Source organism: Lagenorhynchus albirostris, chromosome 1 (genome assembly GCF_949774975.1).
Source record: "Lagenorhynchus albirostris chromosome 1, mLagAlb1.1, whole genome shotgun sequence".
NCBI lineage: Eukaryota > Metazoa > Chordata > Mammalia > Artiodactyla > Delphinidae > Lagenorhynchus > Lagenorhynchus albirostris.
In genome coordinates, this window is record NC_083095.1 from 82,154,027 (window position 1) to 82,175,979 (window position 21,953).

Sequence of the window (21,953 nt, forward strand, 5' to 3'; positions counted from 1 at the left end):
GCTGTACAGTTTGATGCTTACTCTATTATCTGTGCCACTCATTTCGCTAGATTCCTTCTGGCGTCTTTTATTATTTTATTATCTTTATTATTATTTTATTCTTATTATTCTTTAATTCTTTTATTATATTTAGTATCTTTTATTATTTTCTTTTTAAATCCAATCTGAATTTTCCTTATCAGTCATTTAAACCACTCTTTCATTGATATTTCAGTGGAAAATATGTTGCTGAGTTGTTTTTTTAAAAAAATTTATTTGTTTTATTTATTTATTTTTGGCTGCATTGGATCTTCGTTGCTGCGTGCAGGCTTTCTCTAGTTGTGGCGAGTGGGGGATACTCTTTGTTGCAGTGCACGGGCTTCTCATTGCGGTGGCTTCTCTTGCTGTGGAGCATGGGCTCTAGGAGCACGGGTTTCAGTAGTTGTGGCACATGGGCTTAGTTGCTCCATGGCATGTGGGATCTTCCCGGACCAGGGATTGAACCCGTGTCCCCTACATTGGCAGGCGGATTCTTAACCACTTCACCACCAGGGAAGCCCCTGTTGCTGAGTTTTAATCTTACCTTACACTAAAGGAACTTTGTTGAATACCCATTGTTAAAAGGGAAAATTCAGTATTTAAAGGTGAGTCTTTCATGCAACAAATATTTATTGAGCATCTACTATTTGCTAGATATTTGCTGTTCTAGGCACTGGGGATATGTAAATGGACAAAGACAGAAATCCCCGTTCCTAAGGGAACATACATTGTGGTGAGGGCCAGAGAAATACTACCGTAAATAAATAAGTAAATGAATATTATGCTATACATAATACTAGAAAGTATTAAGTGCTGGGGAAAAAGGAGTGTAGGGGATTTTTTGTGGGGAGGTTAGTTAAAGTTTTACTTAGAATAACCAAGGAAGGCCTTACTGAGAAGATCTAGGTAACATTTGAATAAAGATTTCTATAATGAACAAGGCCTTATATTTTAGTTTATATGTTCAGATTTTTAAATCTTCAGTATTCTTAAAGTAGGATAAATCTATATTCTTACTCAAATTCTTATGCTACACTGTATAAGATCTTGGACTTTTCATGGATTTGGTGAATGATATCAAAGTATGCATCAATAATAGTCAGAGGGCTTCCCCGGTAGCACAGTGGGTAAGAATCCGATTGCCTGCCACTGCAGCGGACATGGGCTTGAGCCCTGGTCTTGGAAGATCCCACATGCCATGGAGCAACTAAGCCCACGTGCCACAACTACTGAACTTCCACTCTGGAGCCCGTGACCCACAACTACTGAAGCCCGTGTGCCGCAGCTACTGAAGCCTGCGCACTTAGAGCCCGTGCTCCACAACAAGAGAAGCCACTGCAATGAGAAGCCTGCGCACCGAAACAAAGACTAGCCCCCGCTCACCACAACTAGAGAAAGCCTGCGCACAGCAACGAAGACCCAACACAGTCATAACTAGATAGATAGATAGAAAAAAATAGTCATAAACCTAGGTATGAGTGATTCCTCCATTTATTCAATCAGGTCTTCTTTATTCTTGATTCTGTTTCATCCTTTTCATCTCTACCCCTCTTCAGTCTTGTCTGTATTATTGCAGATAAGGTTTCTAATATTTGTTCAAGGCCCAGTTTTCACCTCTCTCCAACTTTTGTATTGCTTACAATACTGAACTTTCTAAAGCTTGGGTCTCATATTCCTTTAGTAGTTTCCCCAAAATTCCTAGATACAATTTCATCTCCTTAATTTCACCACAATAAACTCGTATAATCTGACCCTTACTTCCTTGAATCTATCTACCTGTTTCCCAAAGACAACACTTCCACGATGTTGCCTTACTGAGTTACTCATCGTTCACTAAAAGCATGCATTGAACTTAGAGAAATGCTAGCCCCTCTTTTACATTAATTAAATACTATAAAGATAGTATACTACAAGTTGTATGTGGAATAGAGAATGTGTACATACAGCTTGCTAGTCCTGAGGAAATAATAATGGCAGAAACAATTTCCCTTTTATTGTCACAGGTAACTCACAGATGGACAAATAGGAAAATTGAGTTAGAGGAAGCACCTTGGGCAAACCAGTTTTGCTGTGAAGGACTGTAATTGAAAGAAATGCTAATAATAATAACATTCATCTAGTTTAGAATCACCTGTTCATTTTAGGGTCAATCCATTGAAAAGATAATAAATTATACTATTAATTACTTTTCTGTACAACCATGAATTTTGTGACTTTCTCCCAGCAGTTTTAAAATAGTTCATTCTTTAATACTACTAATATTCCTTGAAGGGGAAAAAAACCTGCCTGCTGCATTTCTATTCTCTTTCTTTTGGAGCAAAAAATAGCTGTGTGTGTGGCAGGGGGGATGTTAGCGGTTTCCTGTGTTTGTGTGTGTGTGAGCGGTTTCCTGAAAATTAAGATTTAGAATGTAACCCATATTACTTTCCTGGTTGCTATTATTTCCTCTTTTTAGAAAATGTCAGCTTAATACTTATTATTCAGTTGTTTTGAACTAACATTTCATTCTTTAGTTATTGATTTATACTGGTTGATCTAGTCTATCAGGTTCATCATGATTATCTTGGCTTCATCTTTCCCTTTTATACCTGATTGTGATATATTTCACAACCTTTCCATTACATTCCCATTGCCACTAAACTATTATAATGGATAATAGCCTCCCTAATAGCTAAAGCCCAAAATCTTTGATCTCAAATTATTGACCTTACTTAATAGTTTTCTAAATATTTCCTTACTAAATTATAATCTGAATGTAGCATGCTTTTAGTTGATTGGTTGATTGATATTATTCTTTTAATTAATCAACAGCTGTTTGAGAGCCTTCTGTGTACTAGGCTTCTTTGTTTTTAAGTTTAAGGTGTACACTGTGATGGTATGATTTAGACTTCTTGTATCAGTCTGCTCAGGCTGCCATAACAAAACACAACAGACTGGCTGATTTAAACAGCAGAAATTTATTTTCTCACAGTTCTGGAGACTTGGAAGTCCTAGATCTGGGTGCTGACTTTTCTCTGGGATAGATGACCAAGAGTAGTTGCTGGGTTGTATGGTAGTTTTATGCTGAGTTTCATAAGAAACTGCTAGACTTTCTTCCTGGGTGGCTGTACCATGTTGAATTTCTACCAGCAGTGTATGAGCAATCCAGTTTCTAGGGATTCTTGCCTGCATTTGTGTAGTCAGTATTTTTTATTTTAGTCGTGTTGATACGTGTGTAGTGGTAGCTCGTTGTAGTTTTAATTTCCATTTCCCTAATGGCTAAGGTTGAATATCTTTTTATGTGCTTATTTGTATCTTCTTTGGTGAAATATCTGTTTGTGTCCTTTTCCTGTTTTCTCATTAGATTGTTAGTTTTTTTTGCTGTTGAGTTTTGAAGGTTTTTTTTAAATTTTAGATACTAGTCCTTTTCAGGATATATGGTTTCTAAATATTTTCTCCCAGTCTACAGATTGTCTTTTTAACCTTCACGGGATATTTTGCAGAGCAGAGTTTTAAATTGATGAAGTTCACTTTATCAGTTCTTCCTTTCATGGATCACATTTTAGGTGTCAAGTTCGTGAACACTTTCCCTAATCCTGCGTCCTGAAGATTTATCCTATTTTAAGTTTTATAGTTTTATATTTTATATTTAAGTCTGTGGTCCATTTTAAATAATTTTTATATAAGGTGTGATACTTAGGTCAAGGTTCAGTTCTTTTGCCTACAAATGTCCAATTTTTTCCAGAACCACTTGTTGAAAAAGTTGTCATTTCATTAAATTACTTTTGTACTCTTAAAAAATAAGTTAAGCATTTTTATGTAGGTTCTCCATTTTGTTCCATTGCTCTGTCTATCCCGCAATAGGTATCACATACTGTTTTACTGTAGCTGTATTGTAAGTCCAAATAGTGGGTAAAGTGATTTCTCCCATTTTATTCGTCTTTTTCAATATTATTTCAGCTATTCTAGGGTTTGTGCCTTTCCATATAAATTTTAGAATGATCTTGTCTATGTCAACAAAAATCTTTACTGGATTTTGACAAGAATTGTATTAAACCTGTTGGTCAATTGGGGAGAATTGACATATTTACTGTGTTGAATCTTCCAGTCCATGAATGTGGTATGTCTCCAGTTTAGGTCTTTGAATTCTTTCATTAGCATTTTATAATTTTCAATGTATATCTCCTAAAGATATGTTTTGTTAAGTGTATGCCTAAGTGTTTAATTTTTCTTGGAGCAATTGTAGATAATATTGTGTTTATAATTTTGGTTAGTGCATGCTCATTGTATGTGTATAGAAATTCAATTAATTTTCGTGTGTTGATCTTGCATCCTGTTACCTTGCTGAACTGTGAGGTTTTGTGGTAGATTCCCTGGGATTTTCTAATGTAGACAATCATGTCATCTACAAATATGAAAAGCTTTATTTCTTCCTTTTCAATCTGTATACCTTTTATTTCTTTTTTTTTCCTTATTGTAGTGGCTAGAACTTTAAGTTCTGTGTTGAATAAGAATGGTCATAGTGGACATCCTTGTCTCATTCAGATTTTAACGGAAACATATTCAGTCTTTCACCCTTGAGTATGATGTTAGCTATAGAGTTTTTTTATAGATGATTTTTTTTTGGTTTTTGGCTGCGTTGGGTCTTCATTGTTGTGCGCAGGCTTTCTCTAGTTGCGGCAAGCGGGGGCTACTCTTCATTGCAGTGTGTAGGTTTTTCATTGCGGTGGCTTCTCTTGTTGCAGACCATGGGCTCTAGGTGTGCGGGCTTCAGTAGGTGCACAGGCTTCAGTAGTTGTGGCTTGTGGGCTCTAGAGCGCAGGCTCAGTAGTTGTAGCACACAGGCTTAGTTGCTTCGCGGCATGTGGGATCTTTTCGTACCAGGGATTGAACCCGTATCCCCTGCATTGGCAGGTGGATTCTTAACCACTGTGCCACCAGGGAAGTCCCTATAGATGATTTTTATTGAGTTGCTGATAATTTTTTATTATGAATGGGTGTTGGAATTTGTCAAAGGTTTTTTCTGTGTCAGTTGATATGATCACATCTTTAGCTTGTTGATATAGATTACACTGATTGATTTTTTTAATGTTGACCCAGCCTTGTATTCCTGGAATAAGTCCCACTTGGTCATGGTGTGTAATCTTTTTGTATATTGTTGGGTTTGATATGCTATTTTTGGAGAAGTTTTGTGTTTAAATTCATGAGAGATACTGGTCTGTAGTTTTCTCTTTTTTTGGTACTGTCTTTGTATAGTGTTGGTATCAAGATATTGGTGGCCTCATAAAATGAATTGGGTAGTATTTCCTCCTCTTCTGTTTTCTGAAAGAGTTTGTGGAAAATTGATGTTAGTTCCTCTGATAATATTTGGTAGAATTCTCCAGTGAAACAATCTCAGTATAGAGATCTCTCTCTCTCTCTTTTTTTTTTTCTTTTTCTTTTTTGGCCACGCCCTGCAGCTTGTGGGGTCTTAGTTCCCTGACCAGGGATCAAACCCTGGGCCCTTGGCAGTGAAAGTGTGGAGTCTTAACTGCTGGACTGCCAGGGAATTCCCAAGAGTGATCTCTTTTTGAGAGCTTTTAAATTACAAAATCAGCGTCTTTAATGGTTACAGAACTGTTTAGGTTTATCTATTTTATATTGGTTGAGTTTTGATAATAATGTGATTTTCAAAGAATTGGTCCATTTCTTCTAAGCTGTCTAATTTGAGTGTAAAGTTGTATTTAGTATCTCAAGTACTGTTTTAAAGGCTACAAGGATCTTTAGCAATATCCCGTCTCATTCCGAAAATTGGTGATTTGTGTATTCATTTTTAATTTGTCAGTCTTACTAGAGATTTATCAATTTTGTTGCTTTTTTTTTAGACCAGCTTTTTGTTTCATTGAGTTTCCCCCCCATCTATTTTCAATTTCTATTTCTGTTCATTTCTATTATTTGATATTTTCTTCCTTCATCTTGTTTTGGGTTTATTTTGCTCTCCTTTTTCTAGTTTCTTGAGGTAGGAACTTCAATTATTGATTTGAGATCCTTCCTTGTTCCAACATCCGTAACCTTTTGAAAGACTTCAATTCACTGTAATATAAAGGTTTGAATTTATAAAGTTTAACCTTATTTACTAAATTACTCAAATCTTATGTATCCTTTTTGTGTGTGTGTTTGCTTCAATTTAAAGGCTGAAGATCTACAACTATCATTATGTTTTTGGATATTCTTGTGTTTCTAAATGGTTTTTTTGTTACATAGATATTGCTGTGTAAGTCAGTTAATAAAGGTTCATGGCTGTTAAATTCTTAGATCACTGAGATTGATTCCATCAGAATTGTACAGGCCCCTCTCCAAATTATGCAGACCCAGTTGAGGGTGAAGAGAATTGTTTAAGCTTATTTAGTTTTATTCTAGCAATTCAGAGTTCTGACAGCCTGTGGGGACTTGGGAAAGAGCCAAGTAAAGAAGCAGGGGCGTATTGCCTGTGCCTAAGAATTTGCCACCAGGAGTTAGAGCAGTATCCTAATTGTGACAGTTCCCTCCTCTGTTTTGTATCTCATCTCCTGTTCCCTCATCTTGTCGCCTTTCACTATCATTTTCTACTGATCCAGTTTCTTTAATGGTTACAGGTTTCTAATGGTTTTCTATTTTCAATCAGTTTTGGTAAGTTATAATTTTTCTAGGAAATTGCTATTTCACTTAGATTTTCAAATTTGAGGTCATAAAACCTTACATTGTATTGCATTCTTCGTTTTTTAATATTTATTTTATTATTTATTTATTTTGTCTGCGCTGGGTCTTAGTTGCGGTACGTGGGACCTTCCTTGTGGCATGTGGACTCTTACTTGCAGCATGTAGTCTTCTTAGTTGCGGAATGTGAACTCTTAGTTGCAGCATGCATGTGGGATCTAGTTCCCCAACCAGGGATCGAACCCGGGCCCCCTGCATTGGAGCACAGAGTCTTACCCACTGGACCACCAGGGAAGTCCCACACTGTACTCTTGATTACTTTCTAAATCTTTGCTCTGCCTTCAGTTTTGATTATGTAGTCACGGTATAATTATCCTGTTTAGGAAATTTAACATAAATGTAGTACTTTAGTCCATATTCCAGTTTCACCAACTGTTCTAATAATGTTCTTACAACATTTTTGTTCTCTCAGTACAAGATCATGTAGCATTTAGCTGTCATGTGTCTTTATGCTCCTTTAATCTGGAGCAGTTCCTCAGTCTTTCTTTCATGACATAGACATATTTTTAAACTATTGGCTCCCTCCCTTCCTTTTGTGGTAGCTGAACTGTTATTATTTGAGAAGAAACACTACTACTGTTCCTTCTGTTACTTTTAAAATTTTTTCTAAAATCTTATTCATCTCAGAATCCAGCTTTGAACACAAATTTTTATTACTAGATAATTAGTAAAAATGTGTTATTTGATAACAATATAGTTTCATATTTCATAGAATGCACTGGTGTCCTTTATAAAGGATACTAGTTTTTATGTCATCCAGAAAACTAAAGTTCATAATACAAGGCAACTATTTGAGATACCAATTATTGATTTTGGTTATCAAGTAATTTAACTTGAATATGGAGTTTTTATTTCAAAAATGAAATGTTTTTTCCTTGATTCAAAGGTATTTCAGAAAGTTACTAAAGTAATTTGTCTAGTTACCACCTATTACTACATCTTAGATAATACTTTTTGTAAACATGTAATTATCTACTTGTAAGGTAGCATCTATAATAAAGTTATATAGTAGTTTGAAAGTACATTTTTAACTTTGCTCTCCCAAATTATTAGTTGTTATTAGTGAAACAGAAATGTACTTATACCCATTTTTGGCTTGGTCTATTTTAAATTCTTCTGGCAAACAGTCCAGTAATTTGCTCTATATTTCCCAAAATAACTTGGAATATATCTTCAGAAGTTTTAGTTATTTAGTAACTGTGGTGTCCCCTCCCCCACTTTTTTTCTTTGTAATATATCCTAGAATTTCTTTCAGAAGAAGGAAAATCATTGGAGATTATGTTTTCACTGTCTTTAGAATCAAATAACTTAAGCTTCACGGAATCTATTCATAAGCTCTTTGAGGTCCTGAGTACCTTTATTTATCATTCAAACTCCTCCCCCTCCCATACTCAAAAAAGTAAATACTGACCTCTCAGGCTTTCATAGCAACTGTACTATTATGGGCTAGTGGCATCACCTTGTGACCAAAATCACCACTGCTACTAGTATGTATTGAAGATCTACTCTGTTGTCAGACACTATTTGAGTTCTCTGTATGTATTGCCTTATTTAATTCTCAAGTCAGATGGATAATGAGTGGTGGAGAGTAGATGGGACCCAGCTATTCTAAGCTGTAGAACCCACAAGCTTAATTAATTTCTACACCAAAATTCCTCTTCGCTTTAATAACATTTTTCTTCTTGGGAAGTGTATGTGTACTGTTCCTGTTCCTTCTGTTATTCATATCTTAATTACTTTATTTTGGAAATTTTTTACTCATGTGAAGAATATCCATTCTCATTAACCACCTTTCTTCTTTTCCTTTCTCTTTTAACTCTTAGCTTGGTACTGTAAGGAAACCATTTCTGTTCCCTGACTCCCTTCGTCTATATAGATTTTAATATATTTATGCTAATAGTAGTTTCGCTTTCCTTAAATTCAGAGTTCATCTGTGCATCTGTTTGTTCTTTCATAATATCTATTTAACCTTTTTAGAAGAAAGACAAAGAATATTTGTTCTTTTTGTTACCACTATCTCAAAAGACTTCAAGATCTTATTAATCATGGTTCCAAAAGTATTTAGCTAGAAAAGACTTGTATGTCTTAAGCAACTTAGACCTATTTAGAGTCTATAATATTAAAATGCAAAGCTGTTCTGCCAAATACTCCTTAATATTCTCCCTTCGGTATAGTCCCCTTCCTAAAGGTGGTTCCAGTCAGTCTGTTTGCAGTGACTATATTCTACTCAAACCTAGTCAGGTATATTGGTATGTAAAAGTCTGAAATTTTTTCTTTTAGAGGTGTCAGTATAAAAACATTTAAGTGCTTTTGAATTTGTTTTTGCTTTTTCTAGTTAAATTTTTTTCCATTATTCTTTTTTATAGTTTATAATAAATAGTGATTCTTTTCTAATCCCAGTATACTTGTAGATGATCCAAAAGTTCAAAGTATTCTAGTACTGATTATAAAACATGACTCTTTAATTTCTTCTTCGTTAACTAGCCACGTGCTTAGTGGATCCATTAGGGGTTATTGATGTCAAGTTATTTTGGCAGCATATTCTTTTGTAGTTATTCTTGTTGAGTCACTCTTACACTTAATATTTACTTTACAGTTGTTATTTACACTCAATATCTTTTCTGCTTATTAATTTAATATATAACCAGTCTTCTTTAGGGTAGAAATAAGGACAGCGCCACTAGTCTACTTTCAAATTTATCTTTCTCTAATTTATACATGTCCTTCATGGTTACTATGGAGGTCTGATGAAATTCACATCACTCCTTAACCCCAGAAAGAAGTATAGTCAATTAATAATTAGAATTAGCTAGAGATGTGTTTCAAGTTTGACAGCTGTTTACAGACTATTTTTACGGTTATACTTTTAATGGCTTCTGGCAGTTGCTTTTAGGGTAGTCTTAACAGAAATTAAAATTATTCATTTCATTTTGTACTAGATCTTCTCTTGTAAAAAAGTTCTAAGAGTGAGTGCAGGTCTTGTATTCTGGGAGAGATGTAACCACTTCAGGCCTGTAGAACACCTGTTACTTTACTTTATTGGTAATTAATAGATATAACTCCCTACTGGCCAGAAGTAATTTATCAGGGTACCTTATTTTTCCAACAGCATAAATAATTCACCTGGCAGTGCTGGATTGGTTGATCGTAATCTCTTGGCAAAAATGTAATTGCCATTTTCTACAGTTTGTTTGCTAGTTATTCCAATCATAGATATGGTAAACTTTGAATCTGCTTCCTGTATGCCTGTTACTGTTAATATTACTGTGATCTTAAGATACAGAATTAATACAGTGAAAACTGCAGTGAACTAAAGTCAGAGCACATTGTTCTGATATAGTTGAGAAGAGGCAGTGGAAATGGGAGGCAGCATAATTCACTAACTTTTAAGAATCCTTCTAGCTCTTAAAATTATTTTTGTTTTTTCTGGAATGCAGATTTAGTATTGATCACACCTTATGAGACATTCTTTTAACTACTTTTTTTTAACACCTTTTTAATCTCATTGATCTTTTTTAAAAATTTGAGATGGACAGTTGTTATCCCTATTACTTAATAAAGGTGTGATTTATGTTGTCTTTAGTGTGATGAGAATGCATTTATTTTTTAAATGCTACTTAAAGTCAGAAGCAGAACAACTTTTTAATATATTGTGTGACTTAGATGAGAAATTGTTATGCCCTAGATATGGAGGCTTTGATAATTATGTAAATGCTGAGTGATGCAGAATGTTCTAGGAAGCATAGTTTTTAAATTATCTGCAAAGATGGTGAGTGGTTATGTCAGTAGATTACCTGCACTTTTCTTTCTCATTACCTATTCCTAAATTCAGAATAGGTACTGCCATAGTAGCCTTTTCCTAAATGATAATTATTTTTAAAGGTACGTTAAATACATACTATGAACAGTAAGATATATTTTATTTCCTAATGTTACTTTGTAGATAAAAGTTAATGACATAAATTGACATCTACTTCATAATTAGGTGACATTTTGTTTTTGTACCAACATGATGTGTATGATGTGCAACCTCAGTATTTGTATGACTTTTAGGTGGAACACATTCTTGCATAGGTACTTGTATGAGTCAAAGAACTAGTTCAGGGCTTCCCTGGTGGCGCAGTGGTTGAGAGTCCGCCTGCCGATGCAGGGGACACGGGTTCGTGCCCCGGTCCGGGAGGATCCCACATGCCGCGGAGCGGCTGGGCCCGTGAGCCATGGCCGCTGAGCCTGCGCGTCCGGAGCCTGTGCTCCGCAACGGGAAAGGCCACAACAGTGAGAGGCCCGCGTACCGCCAAAAAAAAAAGAACTAGTTCATTATCCTTACCATTTCCTCAGTGTATTTTAAAGCTCATTTTAAAAATTTATTTTTCTATGTGTTTTTGGAACGTCTATAAAAAAATAGATGGCCATTTGTAAATAAGTGGTATAGATGAGTATAGATCATGTTGAAATTTTATTTATCTAACAGATAATAGTTGGAAAACAACTTTGGGAAGTTTCAGAGAGGAGCTAATTCAGCAATATTTTCATGTATTAAAGATTAATTTAGTGACATTTTCATGTAATAATGACTGTAGGACCAAACTCCATTTTTTTATGTCCTTTTTTAACAATTGCAATTTAGCAGTTTTCTAAAATACATATCTCTTTCCCACTGTTTATGAATACAGTAAATATGTTGCAGTAATCCATAATGCCAATTTTAACTTCTTGAATTCCAAAACCTAATATAATTATGAATTTTATTGTTATTATTGCAAAATGGCTGTTGCAACAGATAGTTAAATCTTTGTTAAATGCCAGGTGCTAACACACTTTGCCTATAAGCAAGCAGGACATTATTTTGTTACCTTCTTTGTTACTTATTTCAGAATAACAAGACTTAACTATCACTGATATTCAGTGACAGGCTGGTAAAATTTAACAATCAGCTTTTGGTGGGGGAGGGCAGGGGGATTGTAGAGAGGAAATGCTTTATAGCTTAACATATTCCCACCGTGGCAGTTTTCAGTCAATATAACGTCACTGTATGTGGAGTTGGGAAGAAGTGATTAGTATTTTTTCTTTTGTTACCTGTGCCTTTGGTGTCATATCCAATAAAACATTGCCAAATCCAATGTCATGAAATGACATTGACATTGACATATGACATTTTTTGTCCTATGTTTTCTTCTAGGAGTTTTATCATTTTAGGTCTTCTTAGGGTCCTTGATACATTTTGAGTTAATTATTGCCTGTGGTGTTAGATAAGGGTCCAACTTCATTCTTTTGCCTGTGCACATCCAGTTTCCCAGTACCATTTGTTGAAAAGACTTTCCTTTCTTCCACTGAATGGTCTTGGCACTGTTGTCAAATATGTTGAGGTAGTTTCCTTCTAGTTCTTGTTAGGTATTTTTATCATGAAAAGATGTTGAATTTTGTTAAATGCTTTTTCTGCATCAATTGCGATGATCATGTGGATATTTTTCCCCTTTATTCTGTTCAAGTAGGATATTACATTGATCAGTTTTCATGTGTTTAACCATCCTTGCATTCATTTGTTGAGGATTTTTTGCATCAATATTCATAAAGGATATTGATACATAGTTTTCTTGTAATGTCTTTGGCTTTGGTATCAGCACAATGCTGTCCTCATAGAATGAGTTAGGAAGTGTTTACTCCTTCAATCTTTTGGGAAAGTTTGAAATATTGGTATTAGCTCTTTAAATGTTTGATATAATTCACCAGTGAAGCCATCAGGTCCAGGGTTTTTCTTTATTGAGAGACATTTAATTACTTACTAGCTATATATCTATTCAATATCTATTACTTACTGATCCAATCTACTTACTAGCTATATATCTATTCAAATTTTCTATTTATTTCTGATTTAGTCTTGGTCTGTTTTATGTTTCTAGTAATTTGTCTGTTAAATATAGGTTATCTGACTTGTTGGTGTACAATTGTTCATAGTACTCTCTTATAATGCTTTTTATTTCTGTAGAATTGATGGTAATGTCTCCACTTTCATTTCTGATTTTTATAATTTGTGTCAATTTGCATCTTCTCTCTTTTTCTTCTTAGTCCTTCTAGCTAAAGGACTTATTAAAATCTTTTTGAAGAACCAACTGTTGGATTCATTGATTTTCTCTATTATTTTTCTGTTCTCTAATTTGTTTCTGCCCTCATTATTATTTCCTTTCTTCTGCTAGGTTTGAGTTTAGTTTGTTCTTCTTTTCTAGTTCCTTAAATTGTAAAGTTATGTTGTTGATTTAAGATTTTTCTTTCTTTTTTTTTTAATGCAGGTGTTTCTAAATTTTCCCCTTAGTACTGCTTTCACTGTGTGCTATAAGTTTTGATGTGTTGTGTTTTCGCTCTCTAAGTATTTTGTAATTTCCCTTGTGATTTCTTCTTTGATCAGTTGGTTAATTCCCAAATTTTTTAAAATTTTCCAGTTGTCCTTTTGTTATTGATTTTTAATTTCATCTTATTGTGGCCAAAGATACTTTGTATGATATCCATATTTTTTATTATATTGAGATTAATTTGTGGCCTAACATATGTTCTGTCCTGAAAAATACGCCATGTGCACTTCAGAAAAATGTGTGTTCTGTTGCTGAGTAGAGTGTTTTGTATATGTCTGTTTGGTCTAGTTGGTTTACTATGTTAAATTCTCTATATCTTTATATTCTGTCTGGTTCTTCTGTTGATTATGTGAGTGAGGTATTGACATCTCCAACTATTACTGTAGAACTGTGTTTCTCCCTTCAGTTGTGTCAATTTTTGCTTTATATATTTTGATAGTCTGTTACTAAGTACCTAAATGTTTATTGTTGTATCTTTTTGCCCTATTGAACCATTTATTAATATATAATATTTTTATTATAATGTCCTTTTTTATTTAAAGTCTATTTTGTCTGATATTAGTATAACCACCCCTGATCCCTTTTGGTTGCTCTTTGCATGGAATGTTTTTTTCCATCTTTTCACTTTCAACCTGTTTGTGTCTTTGGTCGTGCTTTTATTTGCTCTGCCAATCTCTGTCATTTGGTTGGACAGTTAAATCCATTTACGTTTAAAGTAATTGCTGATAAGGAGGGACTTCTGTGATTTTGCTGTCTTTGTATGTCCCTAGTAGCCTTTTCTCCCTCATTTCCTGCATTCGTATCTTCCTTTGTGTTTAGTTGATCGTAACAAAATGTTTAAATTCCTTTCTCATTTCCTTTTATTTATATTCTATAGCTATTTTCTTTGTGGTTACCATGGAGGTTGCACTTAACATCCTAAAGTTATAACACTCTAATTGGGATTTAAACTAGCTTAACTTCAGTAACATACAAAAACTGTTTCTTTACAGCTTTGACCTCACCCCTTTCATTTGTTGATAAATTACATCTTTATACACTGTTTGCCCAGAAACATAAATTAATACTTCTTTTAAATGTATTAGTCTCTCAAATTTTGTAGAAAACAATATTTGGAGTTGTACACCACAGTTACAGCAATACTTAGCTTTTACACTAATAATTCATTGTTTTCTTTAAATGTAATAGTCTCTCTTAAATTTTATAGAAAACAAAGTGGAGTTTCAAACCAATGTTAAAAATATTGCTTTTATAATTGCCCTTGTATTTACCTTTATTTCTTTATTTGGCTTAAATTTACTTTCTTATGTCATTTTATTTCACCATGTAGGTCTCCCTTTTGCATTTTTTGCAGGGCAGATCTAGTGGAAACAAACTCCCTTAGCTTTTGTTTATCTGGAAATGGCTTAATTTCTTCGTACTTTTGAAGGATATTTTTGCCAAATATAGAATTCTTGGTTGACAGCTTTTTATTTCAGCACTTTGAATATGTCCACCCACTATCTTCTAGCCTCCAAAGTTTCAGAAGAGAAATCTGCTGACGTTCTTACTGAGGATTCCTTATATGTGATAATTCACTTCTCTCTTGCTAATTTGAAGAATCTCTGTGTCTCTGTGTGGCCTGTTGAGTTCATCTTATTCAAAGTGTGTTGAGCTTCTTGGATGTTTATGTTCATGACTTTCATAAAATTTGGGGAGTTTTCAACCATTCTTTCTTCACATATTCTCTCTGCCCCTTTCTTGTTCTTTTAGTTCCCACGATGTGTATGTTGGTCCTCTTGATGCTGCCCGTAGGTCTCTTAGACTCTGTTTGTGTTTCTTCAGTCTTTTTCCTTTCTGCTCCTCAGACTCTAATTTCTGTTGTCCTGTCTTCCAGTTCACTGTTTATTTTTTGTGCCTACTCAAATCTGCTTTTGAATCCCTCTAATTGGAGTTTTCATTTTAGTTATTTACTTTTCAGCTTCAGAATTTTTTAGTTTCTTTTTAGATTTTCTACCTCTTTATTGTTATTTCCATTTTGTTCATACATTGTTTTATGTCATACTTTGCTATATGACCTACTGAGAGAAACAAAAAGAAATCAACAGAAAATGTCCCAGAAAAGACCCAACAGCAGATCATTAGACAAAGACTTATTAAAAAAAAACTGTTGTAAAGATGCTCAAAGAACTAAATAAGATATGGAGAATCTTTGAATGCTTTGGGATTTTTCTGTTGAACACTGGACATTTAAATCATAATATAGTAACTTGGAATATGGTAATATGGAAATCAGATTATTCCCTCCCTTGGAGTTTCCTAATTTTTGTTATTGTTTTTTGTTTTTGTTTTTTTGATTGTTGTAGGTTGTCTCTGTGCCAAGGATCAGCCCGAGGTGTAAATTTAAGGTTTTTTCATGTCTTTTCTGAGCCTTTCCCTGGATATGCATAGTCACTTTCTAATTCTTCCTGTATATGTAGTTATTTTTGAATGTCCTAGTCTTCAGTGTCTGGCTCCCATCATGGGAAAAAGTGGTAAATGACAGATAAAAAAGGGAGCTGGCTTTTTAAATACCTTGGAAGTCACTTCATTCTGATGCAGAGGAACTTGCAACAATGAGGGAAGATACAACAGTGGCAAATGGCTACCCTCCTCCTTGTCTGCACCTCTGTGATCAGAAGCAGCAATTAGTGATGAGAGCACTGATCCCTGATACTTGGAGGATAAGGTCCTTTTTACCTACCATGGCTTCTGTAATTTGCATGTGCAGGGCTCCCTGCCCTATGGCTGGGAGTTGGGATGAGGGAGGTGCTGCTACTGTGCTACTACCTGAAACAGACAAAATTAACTGCAATTTACTGTCCATGTCTTCCCTGGAAGTTAAAAGCTTTCAACAGACTCTATAGAGTTCTAACATAGTCACAGCAGACAGATTCTGCCAGTCAGTTTTGTCTAGGTAGGGAGACAGATTCCTGGTGCTTCTTGCCTCCTGCCATCTTCCCAGAATCTTCTTTAATCCCATCTTAATTTCTGTATTGAGTGACTTTGTGAGTAGATTAAGTAGCAAGACCTCTGTATTAATGGGTTGGGAGTGCTTTTATTAAAATATAACAGCTCTTTTCTCACCTACCTTTGTATTTAAGAGCTACATTAGATGCATTTGATATATGTATAGTAATTTTGGCATTTAACTTTTGGCAGGTGGTTTTGGAATGTATGCTTAAAAAAGACCTCATTTACAATAAGGTCACTCCAACATTTCACCACTGGAAGATTGATGACAAGAAATTTGGTCTTACCTTTCAAAGTCCTGCTGATGCTAGGGCTTTTGATAGAGGCATTCGAAGAGCTATAGAGGATATTTCTCAAGGTAGGTTATTTTGACTGTTTTCTTAATTTGTTTATCAGTTATATATAGTAGAAGTGACTTCAAGCAAGTCAGCTTTTGTGATATGAGATTAGGCTTTGAAAGCTGACTGTAGGTGAAGATAAAATAATGGGCTCCTTAATCTGTTTTATGTTTGTCACATCACAGTATATACCAGTTACATGTATTGTCTTTTTTTTTTATTGCACTTCGAAGATGCTGCGTTTTTTTTTTTTTTTTTTTTTTTACATCTTTATTGGGGTATAATTGCTTTACAATGGTGTGTTAGTTTCTGCTTTATAACAAAGTGAATCAGTCATACATAAACATATGTTCCCATATGTCTTCCCTGTTGCGTCTCTCTCCCTCCCACCCTCCCCATCCCACCCCTCCAGGCTGTCACAAAGCACCGAGCCAATATCCCTGTGCCATGCAGCTGCTTCCCACTAGCTATCTACCTTACTGCGTTTGTTAGTGTGTATATGCCCATGACTCTCTCTCGCCCTGTCAGTACATGTATTATCTTGAAGAGCCCATCGAGAGCACACTTCAGATAATTTAAAAGTTTTAAAAATAAGAGCTCAAAGAAGAGGGCAGCAGTCAGGTAGAACTTTGAAAATTCTTCGTGAGTATGTTACTCATATCCTTGTTTTGGTAATTATAAAGAGAAAATTTGTAATAATCAAATATATGTCAACTCCAGTTATTCTATGGCAAAACCTTCTTTACTGCTTTATCTGATTTCATTAATAAGGATTGGCAGAGACCTCAACCCAATCTATCCCTCTGTATATCTTACCAATCTGTTAAGATCATTAACTCTAAAGCTTGCAGATTTTAAAGGGAGAAAGAATATTTACATGTAAGACTGCCCTGTGCTTAATTAAACAAAAAGAAATCACGTTAAAACCCATTTCTTTACCCCAAAGAAGTCATAACTAAGATTTGATTTGCTTTTCTAATTAAGAAGAAACATTATCTATATTAGCAGAAATAACCTTCTTATACAACATAACTGAATGAAAATGTGTTGACAACATTGTGACTCATATATTTTGAAGATGGCATTTTAGTAGGAAAATCAGAAGAAATAAACTAATTACGAGACAAACCATAGGCAAGAACGTGGAAATGCTTAGTACAAATATGTATTGCTAAGTGTGTGAAACTGAAGTTAAATAATGTATTTAGCTACTTTAAAAGACTAGAATTTGGTAAACAAACAATCTTTGATTTCTGATTCAGAAAAAAATTCCATGAAATGATAGCACTCATTTTTAGTACAAGAACCCATAAATTCTTCCTATATCAGTGTTCTCATTGTTCCCTGCATATTTGAATCACCTGGGAGCCTTTTGAAAAATAGCATAATTGGTCCCCACTCCAGCTCACTTGAATCAAACTGCCTGGGGAGTGGTGCTGAGGCATTCCTTTTTTTTTTTTAAGTTCCTGTTCATTTCACATGTGGTAAGGAATTGTCAGATGATTATATATCATGAATTTAGGGAGGGGCAAGGTGAATATGGATCTTCAGATTCTCGAGTAGTAGTTGTCGTTCTCAAACCACTGCAAGAAACTTAAAAATAAAAAAATTTATGATGCCCAATGCCTCACCCCTCAGAGATTCTGACATTATTGGTTTGAGACTGTGTTCTGGCATCAGTATAATTTTTTTAAAGTTTCCCAGTTAATTCTAATATTTTGTTAGTGTTGAAGCACCAGTGGTTTAAAAAGAAAATCATTATCCATGGTTGCTGGAATATTTAGTTTTGAATACTTTTATGCCCACATTCATACCCCCATAGGAACATACTTCTTTCACTAGAATCAGATAGATTGGGTTTAACCTTTTAAAAGAAAATTAATGAGAAGCTTACAAACACCTAGCCAGGTAGAATAGGCTACAGTACTCAGCCTGTCTCATTGTTTTTGAACATTTTTGAAAACATACTGGTTAGCATTATTATCAGCCACTGTATAGGTTTTCAGCAATCCCATTTTCTTACTTAGCCTCCCATGACAGTAAGAATAAACTATGCACCCTTTCCATAGGGCAGCTTTCTCTTCATCTCCATGATAGCTATGTCTCAAGGGTAGCATAAAGTCAGAATACTTTGCTAAGGTAAATCCTTCCTTATTAATTTATTGGAACTAAAGGCACTCTTGAACGCCATGAAAACTTATATAGAGGCATTGGTACACAAAAGTCAATAGCAACAATTGGCTATTGACTATCAACAGTGGAGTAAGGCTCATTTTTTTGCCTTACTAAAGCTACTAAAATCCTAGTTGGGGGTACTAAATACTGTTTCCTGGGTCAGAGTACTTAGAAAAATTGAATAAATCACGTGGGTATTACCTAAACACCAGAAGAGTGTGGTGCATATACTTTTCCTGGCAGTTTCAGTATTTGAGAGAAATCAGAGACAGGGCTTGCCAGAGATAGCGTACTTTCACAGAAAACACCTCTTTAAGTAAGTAACTGGAAATTTACCTGTAGAAGAGGAAAACAGTTGCTTTATTCTCTGTCTAACAGAGGGGCAAGTATGAGTGACCAACATCTGACTGGTTGCCAGGCAGTCCAGAATGATCTCTGATTAGTCTTCTACAGTATCATAGTGGTATTATCAATGAGTCAGCAATACTAAAATCTAAAACAAAAATTCTATGCTTAATTAACTTTTACCCATTTTCTTAGGATGCCCAGCATTTAAAAATGAAACTGAAGGAGCAGAAGACAACTTACAAGTAAGTAGTTTGGATTAAAAGGAATTTCTAGACATAAAGGTTGTGGAGGAAGTCACTAGCCGTAATAAATAAACAATTCATATAAATTCTTAAGAAATTTCTGGTCACTGTATATGTCAGGAAATGCAGGGAAACAGAACCAATAGAATGTGTGTATGTGTATATATATATATATATATACACATATATATGTATGTATTTATTAATATGTGTAAAGAGGACTTGGTTTTGTTCGGTTTGTTTGTTTAAGGAATTGGCTCATGTGACTGTGGGAACTGGCCAGTCCGAAATTCACAGAGTAAGCAGGTAGGCAGGCATCCCAGAAGTTCTGGCAGGAGTTGATGTTCTGCTCTTGAGTCAGAAGGCAGTCTCAAGGCAGACTTCCTTCCTCCTTGGGGGACGTCAGTCTTTTCTTTAAGTCTTTCCAGAATGAGTCCACCCACTTTATGGAGGATAATCTCCTTTACTCTGAGTCTCTGATTTAGATGTTAGTCACATATGAAAATTACCTTCACAATAGTTAGACTGGTGTTTGACCAAACCACTTGCCACCATCGCCTAGCCAAGTTGACATAAAATTAACCATCACAGATACCCCACCGCATAGGCAAGGTACTTGTATTAAAAATTCATAGAAAAGTAATTTCAAATTATGAATAAGCATATGGACACCCTTCTGTTTTATATCACTAGTAATCAGCAGGTAGTATAAATTAACATTTATTAGTTATGAAATTATCAAAGATTTAAAAATTAATATTACCCCAGACTGTGTCTTTCCATGAGGTTGACAGATTGATGCTCTGCTAGAAAATATAGATTGGTAGATTCTTTTTAGAAAGCAGTTTGGTAATAATGTATTTAAAAGCCTTAAAAAGAGAAACAGGACTTCCCTGGTGGTCCAATGGTTAAGACTTCCCCTTCCAATGTTTCAGGTTCGATCCCTGGTCGGGGAGCTAAGATCCCACATACCTTGTGGCCAAAAAGCCAAAACATAAAGCAGAAGCAGTATGGTAACAAATTCAATAAAGGCTTTAAAATTGGTCCACATTAAAAAAAAAAATCTTTAAAAAAAAAAAGAAATATTCATACCTATTGATCCAGTGAATCAATTTAAGGAAATAGAGATACACAAAAAATTTGTATACACAGATTTTTGGGGGTGTGTGTATGAAATATTGATAATAAAAAATAAGCTATCTAAATGGAATGGAAATGGTTGAATTAATTAAGGTATCTTTGTCATGCGACCACTAAAAATTTTATTATTAATTTACTTGCAGTGTATTGAGTAGTAAAAACAGATAATTATATGGTGTTGTCACCCATTGTTACTCAGCTAAAATGTTAAATTTGTTACTTTTGGATTGTGGGATTCTGAGCTATATGGCTTTCTTTTTAGTACTTTTAATTTCCTAAAGTATTAAGACTTTTAGGAGAATAGTGAAAGAACCCAAGTTTATATGTATACCTTGTATTAATAATCAATTATTCATATTATTGTAAAAATAGTCATCACCTAAAGGACATGGCAAAATGTTTTATGTACATTTATAATCAGAAAATAAAAATGGTTTTTATTTCTGAAAATTTGAGAAATATAGTAAAGTTCAAAAAATAAAACATAGATATGCTACCATCCATGATAGCCATCATACATATTTTTTTAAATATTTATTTATTTATTTGGTTGCTTCAGGTCTTAGCTGCAGCACGCAAGATCTTTGTTGCCACATGTAGGATCTTCGTTGCTGCATGCAGGATCTTTAGTTGCGGCACATGGGATCTTTAGTTGCGGCATGCGAAGTCTTAGTTGCAGCATGTGGGATCTAGTTCTCTGACCAGGGATCGAATCCAGGCCCCCTGCATTGGGAGCACAGTTTTAGCCACTGGACCACCAGGGAAGTCCCATACATATTTTTAAATATAGCCTCTGAGTTTTTTTCTGGACAAATAAATGGGTACACATGTGTTACTATGATATCATTATTCTGTAGCTTTTTTTTTCACTTAAATGCATAATGATATTTTGTGACCTTAAATGTTTTTTCAAGTTTACAATTTTTAATCTTTTTTGTGTCTATCTAATTTGTTTTCAATAGATGTATCCTAACCCATTATCCTTATAGTACATTTAAGAGTTCTTATTTGTGTTTTAATATATGAATCTGTTTATTTTCTTGATGATTAATTATTATTTTAAAAACTCAGTTTCCGTTAATTAGGTATAAGAAATAAATAATAAAATGCAAAATAAGTATACTTTTTATAGTTAAGTGTTTCCTAAAGTTCTGTTCTGGTATCAATGAGAATATGGAGCTGGAAATGGGGAAACATTTTCTGAATTGCTCCCTGTGAAGAGAGTAAATTTGGTTAAAATTCAACTTTAAAAAGAATTTTTTAATATTCTGCTTTGGTTTTACTTCATTTCTATATATAGCACTGTATAGAGGAAAAACTTTTACAGGACTTAATTGTTTGCAAGACTTTGTGCATATTGCCATCAATGGCTAGTAAAGAGAATTATTGTATAACCAAAGCAACAAGTAGTCAATCTGTTTTTAGCTCCTTGGGATCTCTGTTTCATAGTAAGGTCTCTCCACTGCCCCCAGTCCAACAGGTTACACACACACACACACACACACACACACACACACACACACACACACACACACTCTCTCTCTCTCTCTCTCTCTCTCTCTCTCTCTCTCTCTCTCTCTCTCTCTCTCTCTCTCGCCTCCCCCACACGTACACAAACACACCTAAAAGAGTTATTTATA

General features: G+C 34.6%; 1 protein-coding gene across 1 annotated transcript in view; it reads left to right on the forward strand.

Annotated features, from left to right (window-relative positions):
• SPRED1 (sprouty related EVH1 domain containing 1) overlaps positions 1-21,953 on the forward strand; it is a 119,864-nt gene that overhangs the window by 54,444 nt on the left and 43,467 nt on the right. Inside the window, exons 3-4 of the mRNA XM_060147016.1 lie at positions 16,260-16,428; positions 19,124-19,173. Of these exons, the coding sequence (XP_060002999.1) occupies positions 16,260-16,428; positions 19,124-19,173 (219 nt within the window). The remainder of the gene's footprint in view (positions 1-16,259; positions 16,429-19,123; positions 19,174-21,953) is intronic.